At 49.4% G+C, this 13357-nt stretch overlaps 1 protein-coding gene across 13 annotated transcripts in view; it reads right to left on the bottom strand.

The window, feature by feature from the left end:
• Positions 1–13357, bottom strand: part of Megf11 (multiple EGF like domains 11) — a 322995-nt gene that overhangs the window by 6902 nt on the left and 302736 nt on the right. For 2 of the 13 annotated variants that reach the window (XM_036191922.1, XM_036191928.1), the window contains 6 exons: positions 12692–12820; positions 11411–11539; positions 10825–10953; positions 10229–10357; positions 8793–9029; positions 2356–2412 (listed from right to left, as the gene is read on the bottom strand). In XM_036191922.1, coding sequence (XP_036047815.1) covers positions 2356–2412; positions 8793–9029; positions 10229–10357; positions 10825–10953; positions 11411–11539; positions 12692–12820 — 810 coding nt within the window. Of the gene's footprint in view, positions 1–2018; positions 2158–2355; positions 2413–4883; positions 4986–5412; positions 5480–7327; positions 7447–8792; positions 9030–10228; positions 10358–10824; positions 10954–11410; positions 11540–12691; positions 12821–13357 lie in introns of those variants that run through there. The other 11 variants (XM_036191924.1, XR_004945398.1, XM_036191919.1 and 8 more) reach the window with 11 other exon arrangements.

The following is a 13357-nucleotide window of genomic DNA, read 5'->3' as shown; positions in this document are numbered from 1 at the left end:
ACTTGGAAGGCATGACAGACAAGGAATTGGACACGACAGTCATTATGCTTAAGGAGAAAAGGGAAGACAGATGCTTAGCTGTGTAAGCAGCCTCCTTCAGCCTCCCAAGGTGACAGTGAGTGGAGTTCCCAGGTAGAGAAAGGTGATGTTACTGAATTAGGACTTTAGAATGTCAGAGTTAAAAATGGCCTTGGAGGTGATGCTATCACAGCTGTCCTTCAAAAAAGCCAAGACCCACACATACTGCTGTGTCTGGTGAGCACTGTACAGCTGAACTGGAGCCCAAATCCTTTCCTTCTCTGTCAAGCCACGCCCCCCCCCCCCCCCACACCAAGTTTAGAGAACCCCTAGACTCTTAATTAGTCCTGCTGGGTTTGGCTTGCCCTTATTGCTTTAGGAAATAGTTTAAATTATTGACATGAAGTAGCTGGTCACAGATGTTTGGGGATTTAGCCAGCAGGTAGGATTTGTTCCATGTTTTGTAAGCATTTCTTACATTCATATTTAAGTTCTACAATGACACTTCACTGGCCTCTTTTTGAACTCTGTTGTGCCATGTTGGCCCCCAACACTTGATGTACATTTGCCTACAGAGTTCTCTCTAAAAGGCTGGTTAGAACCAGTTGTGAAACAGAATCTGGCTACTTGCCTGTGAGAGCCTCCCATGCACTCAGATGATTCCATAAGACAGGAATGCAATGATGCTGAGGCAGAGCCTAGCTTTCATTGGCTTTGTTTTATGGGTTTGAGTTTAAAAGTAGTTACCCTACTCACCATGCACAGGATGACAAGGTGTATAGGGAAGGTGTGCCTGTACACTAGTCTCAGGGCTTGTCTGAGCTAGTCTCCATTGAGTCATGCATCTTCTCAGCCTCATAGGCCCTGGGATAGCTCTCTGGTCCCCATTCCACATTGAGAAACAGATTTAGGGTCATAGCAGACAAGTGGCATTATGGCTCTTCTGTTGGCAGCCTCACATTCTGAAATGGTGTCTGCCTCCATTTGGATGGTTTAAACCAGAACCCTCAGAAACTTGCCATAATCAAGTTCCTGGGGTAATACTGCCTATGAGCTGGCTTAGAGCTTGGGAATGACCTCCTCCTCAGACAGGTCTCCTGGGCTTTGCATATCCTAAACCTTGCTGATGGTCACTCAGCCCTGCCCTTCTTCTTGTAGAACACACCACCTGTGTTCTGCTCATCCCACTTCTGATAGACAACTTCCTAAGATTGTACACAAGTTGCTCTCCTTGAGTAGGAAATGGCCATGCTAGGCCTGAAAGATCAGAACAGAAACCTGGGAAATCTGGGGGCAGTTTAGACTAATGATAGTTGGATAATAAATTCATAAGGATAGCCTGAGGTACTCCTTAATTGGAGAGGGCTGGGCCCTCCTCTCCATCTACTGCAGCAGAATTTGATGGGGGGTGTAAACCTGCAATTTGAACACAACTTGTGAGGTGATTCTGGTGCAGAGGTAGATTTAGAATATCAGTTGGGATTTTTACTGAGTTTTATTACTGCTCTTTCAGTTTGAGACTTTGAAACATTTCTCAGAGACATCACATTGGTACCACTTTCATAATACACAAAAACGCTTCCCATCCAACTTTATTGGGCACCCAAGATAACCTTGTTAGATAATAAGACAGGCATGAGTCAACAGGACAGGCATAATTATCCCAACCTTGCAGGTGAAGAAATAACCTTAGGAAACACATGGTTAATAAGTGACAGAGTTCCAAAGCACCCTGCCTAGCTCATGTGTTCCAGCATTTAAACCTGGGACCTAACTGGGGGGCTGGACTCGATCTTTGATTTTTGGCTTCACCTGTAGACTTCCTAGAGGGATGGTCCGCCTTGTATGTAGTTCTTGTGACGTAGGGATTTGTCTTGGACGCAGAAATCTCTGGAGGATAGGGGCTGCTAACACTGGGCATCATTTGCAAGCTTTGTGCCCCAGAAAGGCAGCAGGTGCAGGGTGCTAGTCCTTGCCAGTACAACAACAGAAGGCCTCTGGGGCAGGTAGATTGACTTTATTTCAGATTTATAATCAATTTAACTCGTACTAATTGGTTGGATAATGATGCTCTACATTTCCGAAGACATTTAGTTGGCATGTATAACAAACCCACAAGCGTTTGCTAAGCAGGTGCAACTGCAATGGAAAGATGAATTCATTATTATTAGGATTGCTCGTCCTGGCAATTAGGGTGGCTCTGGGTCCCGTGAGCTTTTGGGCTTTTTTGTTTGTTTGTTTGTTTGTTTTAAGGAGTATGGGGTTTGCAGTTTTCTCTCAGGCAGAATTCCTTGCCATTTCAGATCGGTAACAGGACATCAGGATTAGATACTCTACCTTTGAAGCCTTTGTCCATAATGTATGTGTTCTGACGTCTATCCATTCCGCAAGTGCCTGCATAAAAACAGAAGGAAAGAAAATACAGGGTGAGGTTTCTTTAGACAGCTGGTGGCTTCTCCCTCCCCTTATCTTTTTCTTCTTTTACCCAGAAATTAGTTTATGCCTAGTAAATTATTCTGGATTTAATCTAGTCTAAATAGTTTTGAACACAGAGGGATTCTTAAAGGCCCATCACATTAAGATGGGCTGCAGCCCTTTTGGCTTTCCTCTTAGCTTGCACCTGCCTTTCAGGATGCCCCCTTTGGTCTCTATAGATGAAATGCCAGACTCTAGAGGCACAGGGTAAGGAATGAAGCCAGATCAGTCCTTAGCTGGAGGGAACGATGCAGAGAATTCTAATTCCTTGGTTTTAGAATGGAGTAAGAGGCAGGGTTTCTCACCTCGTAGCTCTGATGGAGCCACAGAGACGTAGACAAGTAGCTGGGGTACTTAATTACTTTCCAGGAAGAACAGTCATTCCCAGCCACAGCCAGCTTACTCAGTTACTCATTTTGAAGGGTGTGGGGAAGTAGAGCTTTGTTCCTGAAAATGTTGCCAATGTTTTTCAGCCCTAAGGACTTCTTTCATTTTGCTGTTTGTTATTTCCTAGGTTCCCAGAATGCATGGTCCTGAGTGAGCCCTAGCCACAAGCAGGACATAAACTTGAGTTGATTGCTACAAGTGATCCCAGGGGTGGGACCAAGTTTGGCCTTCCCAAGTTGGGACAGTATTGATTAACTCACAGTTACACCCCTCACTTTCACTCTGGTGTTTTGTTTTGCTTTTTTTTTTAGATTTTTTTTTATTTTTATATAAATAATATATATATAGTCTATGAGTACAGATGCCAGAGGTATTCGATCCCCTGGAGCTGGAGTTTCAGGTGATTGTAAACTGTCTGATGTGGGTGCTGGGAACCAAAAACAGTATGGGTTCTTTTTTTTTTTTTTTAAGATTTAGTTATTTATTGTGTATACAGTGTTCTGCCTGCATGCCAGAAGAGGGCGCCAGATCTCATTACTGATGGTTGTGAGCCCCCATGTGGTTGCTGGGAATTGAACTCATGACCTCTGGAAGAGCAGCCAGTGCTCTTAACCACTGAGCCATCTCTCCAGCCCCCAGTATGGATTCTTAAACCAGATACTCCTTGATCTTTAACTGAAAACAGTAAAAGGCAATCGACAAATACTTACTAAAATATAGTTTAATTCCACCTGACTTGCCCACATTTCTGACACCAAAGACAAATCCACTGATTCTTAGATCCTTCCTCCACATAGAATTTCCAAGTTGAATTTGCAGGAATTCATGCCTATGTGCCCACCTTACACACCTTCCTGAGTGATACAGCAGAAGCAAGCCATTCTAAAAGTCCTGAAGGAACCCATACCCTTTAAAAACCTGCAGCAGGCCATGCTGACCTCAGTTTAACACTTAATAGTCAAGGGTTTCCTTTGCTCTCCTTGAAGAAATGAGGATGCCTACAGTTTTAACCCCCCACCCCTTTTCAGGAAACAGCGGTCCCAAGAGTGTCAGAAACGTTCAAGAATATACAAGCAAATACAAGGTTGAGTCGTGGTAGAACCTAGATCATCTCGGGTTCTCCCCCAATGGCCACAGCCTAGCTGGCTGTGAGCTAACAAAGGCCAGTGGGGTAGTGCTCTAGCCACAGTGATTGAAGGTCTGTGGAACAAGGAGGAACTAGGGCTGAGCCCAGATGATGCCCGGGTGCATGCATGCTCCTATTTGGATCACAGTGACCTCAAGGTGAAGTGAGGGTAGGGGTTGTATTATAGTCCTGAGGGTACTGAATGCTTAGCAGGGTCCTTGCAGCCATGTCTGCTCAACAAGATGAGTTCCAAACCTTCATGCTTCCAGGACTAGAGACCTGTGGAGGCTGACTTAGTTCCAGTGGAGCACTAAGTCACCTGGAGCCTAAACTCAAACCTAGAATCGTCAAGCATTCGAGGCCCTATCCCAGGGCGCTCTGAAGGAGCTACTCTTGTCCATCCTTTGTACTTTTGACACTCATTTTTAAAACCGATGCACGTGTTCCCCTTTGAGGACTCAGTTGCCACACCCCTCTCAGGCCACCACATTTAGCCTAGTGTTTGAGTCCAGAGGATACTAGGTGGTAGATCCTGCCTACCTTTCTCCCAAGTCTCTTCTCAACAACCCTACCTTGCTTTCTAAGATGTTAGGTCTGTGCAGAGAGCCAACCTTCTGTTGTTTACACCGTTATTGGGTTGCATGGTGCAGAATGGAGAGTACAGCCCGGCTGTGTCCCCTCCACAAGCAACCCCAGTTTGTGCACATCAGCTAGCATGGTGAGGGTGCAAGGGGTAGTAGGAAGGAGGGTCGGGACAAACCGCCACCTGTGAGTAGGGCATAGGGCTAGAGACTAATCCTGGGAAGGCTCCATGGGGACAGGGATGGGGTGCAGAGCAGTCTGCTCTCGGGGTGGAAGGAAAGGCTGGGAGTCTGACCTGGTGAGTGTGGCTCATTGTGGCGGCTGAGGTGTCTAAGTTCAATGTAGAAGTCTTCGGGCGGGTACCTGGCCTCCAGGGCACTGATCTGGAAATGGGAGTCTAGTGAGAGGAATGACAGGGAGGAGCCATTATTCCTAGGGCCTGGGTGGCAGGAGAAGAGGGGGGCGGGGAAGCAGAGGGTAGGGTAGGAGGCAGGCCAGAAGGAATCAGGATCTCCATGTAGCATCCAAAGGGGTTATCTGTCCTTTTCTCCCCTCCCATTCCATTCTGCCCTCCACTAGGGCGGAGAGAAGAAGCCTTGAAAAGTGCCAGGCAGAGGATCCTTTTCCACAGTGGCAAATACACTTTCTGCTTCCACTGGAGATCTCCTCATTCCATCCTAGTAATCACTAGGCCACAGCCATGCGCTCCCTGTACACCACAGGGGAAGCCATGCTCAGTACTCTTGCTTATAGATGGGGCAGCTCCCCTCAGTACAGAGATCATGGTGGGACCAATGGGGAAGATGACTCAGACCACTACTGACCTAATACGTTCACATAGCTGTAGGGGGTCCAGCCTGCTGTGTCTCTGTCAAGGGACTTGTTACTGAGCTGTTTGGAGAGGAGAGCCAGTTAATAATTAATGCCTCAGCTGCCCTTCCCCAAGTTGGCACTTGGCCCAGCCTCAGTGTACCCGTCCCTAAGATGCTCCTGAGCTCCCAGGCCCTGGATGACTGAGTAAAGGAGGACCAGACAGATGTTGTATGACAAGCTCTCAGTCTGTAGTTGAGGCCAATGAAAACAGTGCACACCCAACCAAGTTCTCAGGCCCCTGTGGCATACAGGGTTGTGCTGCAGGGATGGGTGGGGGGGGCTCTGTCAGTTCCTCATCTGAAACAGGGCTACCTGTAGGGCTTGCTCCTGGGCCATATATGAGAGTCTGTTTCATGTGACCAAGGAAAAGTTCCAGTCATGAGACTGATGATGCAGTCCTCTCTCTCCATTCTCTTACTGCCCTTTATGTGAGGCAAGGATGTTATTTCAGACACGGGGCCATACTCAGAGATACACAGGAGCCAGAGACAAAGCTGGCTCTAGAATTCAGGTCTCAGCTGCCTGTCCCATCCATGGCATCATGCCTACCTTTGCTCCACATGTTCTGCCAGAAGGGGTTCTTGTCTACATAAGGCCAGTCTCAGCCCCTGTGAGAGGAGCCAGACCTGTCTTCTACTGAAAGAGTAGCTGGCTCTTGTACAAATAATGTCATGGCCTCCAACCTTTGTCTCATCCCTGGCTTGTGCCTGTAGCCTGCTGCAGCTTTGATAACATGGCCATAGTTAATCAAGGGCTGCCTCTTCTCTCAGCTCCTCAAGCTTAAAGCTGAACTGATCCTGGACAAGGAGTCCTGAGTGGAAGATGACAGGCAGAGTGGTCAAAGCTATTTAGGCCTCCAGGTAACCTGCACGCACCTTGCCTGTTTCATAGAAAAGCAGCTCCCAGGTCTATGGGCTGGTGGTCATTCTTCAGGGGGCAGATGGGGAGGGAGGGATTCTCAGAGCTCTAGGGAAGAGGCCTAAATATGAAAGCTGTGCTCCTGGCCCGGGATAGATGATGGCACAGGAAGCCAGGTATCCCAGGATTGTCACTCCCCAAATGGTCCTGCCATTCTAAGTGTGTATGTGGCACATGCTTAGGTAGGTGTCAGGAGGTATGTATAGCAAAAGCCCCCCACAAACCTTATACTTGGGGCTGTTCATATCTCAGTCTCTCACTCTGCGTCTTACTGGTCCATCAAGGGATGCACTACATCCTGTCTACATACATATGTGATGAGACATCTCTAAGACTGGTAATATTTGTGACTAAGGACATCTACCTATTCTATGACTCAGTGCTGTGCTTGGAGCTATCTGAGAGGGCACACAACTGGTCCACCCCCTTTCAGCAAGAATACTAGCTAGTATTTGGGTTCTCATCTGATGTGTATATTGATGACATTTATGCCCAAGTTTAAGAGGCATCTAGTGATCTAGTGGTTAATTGAATAGAGTTACTGAAGAGTATATTCCTAAGTAATTTGTGGTGAGCACATATGTTTTGAGTATATGTACTGGCATATGACCAAAGTGGCTATGTGATATCATAGGTGTGAGATATGATGGTTGCATATGCTGTTACTATATTCTGGTAGGTACTAGTTATCTGTACACAAGGTGCAGGTTTGTTCCAGTGAGTGGGCAATGTGATGTAGTTGGATGGGATAGAGCTTTCTGTCTCCATACAACATACTCTTTCCCAGTTACATGATTCACAGTGTTCTCATGACCCATGAGTCCTAGGATTATTTTTAATGTAGAAGTTCCACACAGCCTTGATGTGGGGTGCAGTTCCTTCCTGGGCAGAGGGGAGTGTTAAATGGAGAGGATAGTTGGTGAGGACGGGGAGCCAGGGGGCCAGTACCTTGGTGGGGCTGTTCCTGTCCAGAGTGCTGACCTGGCTGGTGGCAGGCCCCCCGCACGCCAGTGTGTGGTAGCTGGCATTGGAAAAGCACTGGGCATGGCTGCTACTTTGAGACAAATCTGGGGAGAGAACAAGGAGCCATATTCCATCATATACCTGCCCTTGGTTGAAATGCCCCCAACACTAATGCTGGAGCTGGGCACTTGAGTGTCTCCTGCAAAGAGACAGTCAAATCCACCACCACCACACCCATCCTCCAAGCTACCTGGCATCCAGTAGCCCTAAAGCAAGTGGGAGAGCCAGCCATGTTTTATTTTTACTGCTGGCCCTCTGTGTAGCTGACAGGCCAGGCTTGCTAGTACAGGGGTGTCATGGTCAGCTGGAAGCTATTGACTGCTGGCTCTGATGGCTTTATGTCTTTGAGTTGCTATTTTGGGTGTATTGGCGTTCCTTGCTTCCCTGTATGGTCAGATGCTAGTACATAGAGAACTCCATTTATGTTGACCCCAGCTCTTCAGAGGATTCTACAGGACTGGAGAAAATCCAGCCACTCTTGCTCATTGTCATTATAGAAGAAAACTGCCAAATCACAATGGGCCTGGGCCTTTATCAGAGGATGTTGGCTTTGGTTGGACCCCAGAGTGGCCAAGAGATCTCTGGGGCCAGCACTGTCTATCCTGTTCCTGGCATAGAGTTGGCACACAGCAAGCAACACTTAGCAGGAATGGCAGATGTGGTCTAGATGCTTTTAAATTAAGCACAAGGTACAGGAGGTTATAGATCAGCTATTAGCCATTGGAAAGTTACCACCTTCTTTTCAACAGTGCAGGCCTAACCAACACCCAGGCAGTTCGGGAGTCTCTGCTGGTTAGCTAAATATGAAGCACAAAGCCTCTTCTTCAAGGTACCAGTTCAGAGGAGAGAACGAATCTGATACAGTTCCATACATGCCTCACTCAGACTACACAGGATTCCCACTGGCATCTCTACCATATCTAAGCACACAGGGCTGTGGGATACTTCCTAAGTGAGGCACTACCCCTGTTACTACACTTCTGGGGAGCGTCTCCGGGATGGCCTGAGGCCCTCCCAGGGAAAGCAAAAGTCCATTAGGGCACAATTTGCCAAGGTGCTCGGGCTTCACACTGGGAACCATCCCCTGGATTGCTTAGAAAAGTTGCTACTTACTATGTATCTCCTGTAGACACACAGCCCAATGAGGGTGGGGACGTGGGGGGTGGCACCCAGCTCAAGCTCCATGGAGCTTGGGCTCCAGGAAGCAACACCCTCTTGAACTCCACAGACTTCTCCAATCCCCGATTTCTCTAAGGAGTGATCATCCCTGGGCCCAGCCACCCACCCACCCTGCATGTTGAACCAAGAACATAGATAGGTTTCTGAGAAGGTCACATGCCTCCTGCTGGGTTGTATGAGTGAAGAAGAGATAACTGGGGCATCGCCTGACCTGAGAGAGAGTAGTCTGTGCTGGTCATCCTCATGGCTGGGGTGTAGGAGACACGAGGAGCCAGGTCACGGCCTTTCTCTTTCTGCCGCCTCCGTCGCCAGGCAAACAGGCCCAGCAACACCACAACCAGGAACAGCAGGAGGATGATGCCCGTGACAGCACCCACTGAGTGCCGCTCTGCTCCCAGAGCTGGACTGATCTTGGTGTAGGGATTCAGCTCGTCCATCATGAGGGCAGCTGTGGGCAGAGGGAGGCCTGAGCCAGAGCTGGGCCTGATTCCAGTATACTTCCTGGCTATCCCCTTCATCCCTGCCTGATCTTAACCCTCACAGTGCCTCCGTTTCTCCTAATGCCAGGAAGAAGATCAAGTCCCAGCATCACAAAAAGAAAATGTGATTCAGGTGTGAAGCAAAATAAATGCTTACTGAGTATTTACTCAGGTCCACACATGGGTTAAAGTTACTTTATCATTGTGTCAGACCTACAAAAAAAGGAACTAATTATTTACCTTTTCCACACAGTTTGAAAAAAACTGAGTCACCAAGCTTAGGTAACTTGTCTGAGTTCACCTAACCAGTAATTCAGTCAGGAAAAACTGGCTTTAGCTACTCTTACTGCTTACCAGCTGTGTGATTTAGGATGTCCATGGTGACGGTAACCCCATCTCCCCTGAGGGAATCATAAGCACCAAATGATAGACTGGCCTTGACAGCTGGGAGCTCTGAGTTACTGCCCCAAGACACCTCTTGATTAGACATGTGTGGCTAGGTCTCTCTGTGTGACTGATCTGGTGAGGATCTATCCTCTAGCTGTGCAGCATCTGGACCTCTCCCTGGCTCTCTGCTGCTAGCTGAAGAGAGCTGGCTGTCACTCTAGGGAGCAAATGCTGCAACCGCATGGCTTCAGACTGCAAAGTAAGTTGGTCTGATGTGGGTATTTCAGAGCCTACTTTCTGCTCCCATCTTCTAGAACCAACAATAGCTTCCTAAGTCTGCATAACTTTACAAAGAGATTTTTACATTCAGAGACACCATTTACAGGGTGCTCATATGTGCTAGGCATGCACTGAGGCTTTTCTTGAATTGCCTCAATTTGATCCCCTCAGATGCACTATGGGATGTTGCCAAGCGTAGAGCTAGTGTCATGCTGAGCCCTTTGGACAAAGGTTAACATCTTAATTGAGTGTGGAGTAAAAGGTCCAGCAAAGGAAATGACCCGCCCAGAGACACCTAGCAGGGAGTGGCAGAAGTCAAACTTGGCATGTTCCAACTTAGCCTGATTGGTGGCCTTTCCCAGCACCAGTTCACAGGGGAGCTCCCAACTATGAGCAAAAGGTGGTGTCATAAACCTCAGCTGATCTGGTTAGAACTCTCTGAAGCCACCAGTGACTGGGCCCTTTCCACCCCTGTCCACACATTCTGCCACCTGTATGTTACCTTGGTCACACCTGATTCCTTTGAATCCAGGGCTGCAGTAACAGGTACCAGTGACATGGTCACAAGTGGCATTGTTCATACACTCACATAGCTGCTGACACCCGTATCCAAAGGTCCCGGGGGCACATCCTGTATGATATGCAGAGTTTAGGAACAGTGAGACAGCCACACCCCACCCCTCGCACTCCAGGTAGGGAAGCCTGTGGCAGCAGGACAATTGTAGCCCACCCACGGTGAATGAAGCCTATTGAATAGTTGGGGATGGATGGGTAGAGTGTATCACCCAGAGTCAGGCCTCCCTCCTCACCTGCCTCTTCCTCCTGAACTCATTTAAAGAACCAGAAAATCCTGCCTCCCTCTAGTCCCTCCTTGATCTGCCTACCACATCTCTGCCCTGTCTGAAGTGGAGATTCTCTGACCATAAGTGTGTAGGGTTAGCCTTATGTCTTCCTCAGAAGTTGTCCTCAAAGTCTAGAGTTCAGGAGCTGCAAGTGTCCTGGGTGGGGTGGGGTGAGGATGGGAGTTGAAGGAAGCAGCTTCGCCTGCATTAGGCAGAAGCCTAGCCCAAATACCAGGACAGGGTTGGGGCAGCTTACTCTGTTCACAGTGGCGCCCGGTGAAGCCTGTTCGACAGGTGCATTTCCCAGTGATGTGGTCACAGCTGGCTCCATTCTGACATTGGCATATGTGTCCACAATCCTTCCCAAAAAATGCTGCAGGACAACCTGCAACAAGACCACAGGTCACAGTGGTTGTGGGCTCAGGGAAACTGCAGAGATGTTGCTGGGACCAGGCTTGTCTGCCGCTTCCTCCACAGCATGGGATAAAGGCTCTTGAGCCCCACAGAGCCATCTGTACTCATCTGAACCTCATTCTAAAGGGGTGGAGGGTAGGGGCAAGGTGATCCATGCAACTAGGGTCTCGGCAGCAGAGGACAAGCTCTGGTCTCTTTGATGTGCAGCCCTGGGATTTCTGCCCCATGGTCCGAGGGTCTGATCTTGTTAATTGCTAGGGTACTCTATAGCCTTGACTTTTCAAGATTTTGGGTGATCCTGAGGTGTGGCTGGTCCTGGGGCCAGCCTCTTCCTCCCCACCCTCTACAAGCCAAGACTATTCACAGAGTGACCAGTAGGCCGCAGCATATGACTGGGAGTGGCTAGGAGACTGGGAGGCAGGGCTTACGCTGTGTGCAGAAGAGTCCAGTCCAGCCAGGGGTGCAGTGGCAGGCCCCATCCTCGGCGCTGCAGCTCGCCCCGTTGTGGCAGCTGCATGTATGGAAGCAGGCAGAGCCCCAGAACCCAGATGGGCAGGCTGTGTGTGGGGGGGGAGTATAGGGGGGGAGGATGCAGAGGGGAGGGCAGAGAGGAGCAGGAGGAAAGGGAGGGGAGGCGAGTACACATCAGAGCCAAGACATCTGGATGGACCCAGAGGGCCATCTCTTGGCCTTTGGGGACTTGATAACACTATTCTCAGAATCCCTCAGCTCACCTCTTGGCCTCATTCCCTGGGATTGCTATGAGGCCCAGATTCTCTGCCCACTCTTAATATTGGGTGACTAAAGCAGCCTTGCTCCAAGGGCTCCTGCACCTCCACCATTAGAGGGACTGATGGGAACAGAGGTGGGTAACACCAGTGACACTGACTTCTCCAAAAGTGGCAGGGACCATCTCCTCTTTGGGTTCTTGTGCTATTTGAGGATGGGGCCTATGGCTCCCACAAGATTGGCATTACCCCAAGTCCACCCAAGTCCAGCCGTTTAACTGGGACCTCCTTATAGGTCCTTGCTTTGTCTCATATATCAGACGGGGAGCTTCATGGGCCAAGGTTCTTTTGGGAAAGGCTGCCTTGGCATCGGACTGTAGCACCCTGTTCAGGCTTAGGATGCTCAGGACATCATTCATAGGGGCCACCCCACAGGATGTTCCCATTTTTCCAGGGGTGGCTGTCCTAGCCTAGCCACTCACAAACCCCAGCATGCCAGCCTTGCTCCCCCGCTCCCCTTCTATATTTAGATTGCTCCTTCTACACGCAGATGCTAATGGAGAATGAATTCTCAGGATTCACAGCATCAATGGCACTGACAATATTGATGCCTTTAGTATCTGCAGTAACAATATCCATGGTCAGTACCAGTAACTCATTAAGTTGGCTGTTAAGCTAAGTGGGACTTTCAGGGTCGGGGAACAGTGACATGGTTCAGTGGGTAAAGGCACTTGCTACCCAAACCCGGTGAACCTGAGTTTGATGCCTGGAACCTCCGTAAAAGTGGAAGGGGAGAGCTGACATTATAGAGCTGGCCTCTCACTCCACATACATGCTGTAGCCCTGGGACACACATCATACACACACAAGTAACACAGATACATACATGGGTCTCGGGTGGATGCTCTTGCCTCCAGGAGAGTTCAGCCCTGTGGGTGGAAGCACCATGACAGAGGAGCATTTGCAGGGGCAGCAGCTTACCCTGTGAGCAGTCCTTGCCGATCCACCCAGGGAAACACTGACAGGAGCCGTCGATGGGGCTGCAGGTCCCGTTGTTGGCACAGGAACACAGCTGGGCACAGTCCTGCCCAAAGTGCCCTCCAGCACACACTGTGGGCACACAGAAGCCTGGCATCTGCCTTCTTTCCCAGGGTCTAAGAGCCACCACCCGCACAGCTGCACCCCAAGAGGTTCCAAGGCCAGAGCCATGATCTGGATGGGCCCCAACACCTGCAGTGGTAGGTCATACTCCATCATGTAGAGTGCCCCTCCCCCCACAGCAGCACCCCAAGAGGCCCATGGAGAGGACATCACTTGTCTTGGGTCTCACAGATAGGAGGTGGTAAGATGGGGGATGGCGTCTCTGGACTCCCAGCCCAGTGCTCCTAGACTACCTCGCAGCCTTCTGCTTTCCCCTTGGTTATCCTTGACTACCCTCCTGGACACATGGGTCACTGGACCACACACCTCCTTCTAAGGGCACTCCAGGCATTTCTTCTGTGCTTTACCCATGGCTAGAGCCTTCTAAATTCCTCTGACCCCCAAGTCCAGCTGTGGACGTTCTGCCTGTAAGACTCATCTTAATTGTCACCTACCTTGGAGCAGTAAGATGGGGCAAGCCTTAAGACACTGACGTCCTCGTCAGCT

This window comes from Onychomys torridus, chromosome 7, assembly GCF_903995425.1.
Source record: "Onychomys torridus chromosome 7, mOncTor1.1, whole genome shotgun sequence".
Taxonomy (NCBI): domain Eukaryota; kingdom Metazoa; phylum Chordata; class Mammalia; order Rodentia; family Cricetidae; genus Onychomys; species Onychomys torridus.
The sequence above is the reverse complement of the archived record's forward strand: the minus strand, read 5'-3'. Positions and strand labels throughout refer to the sequence as shown.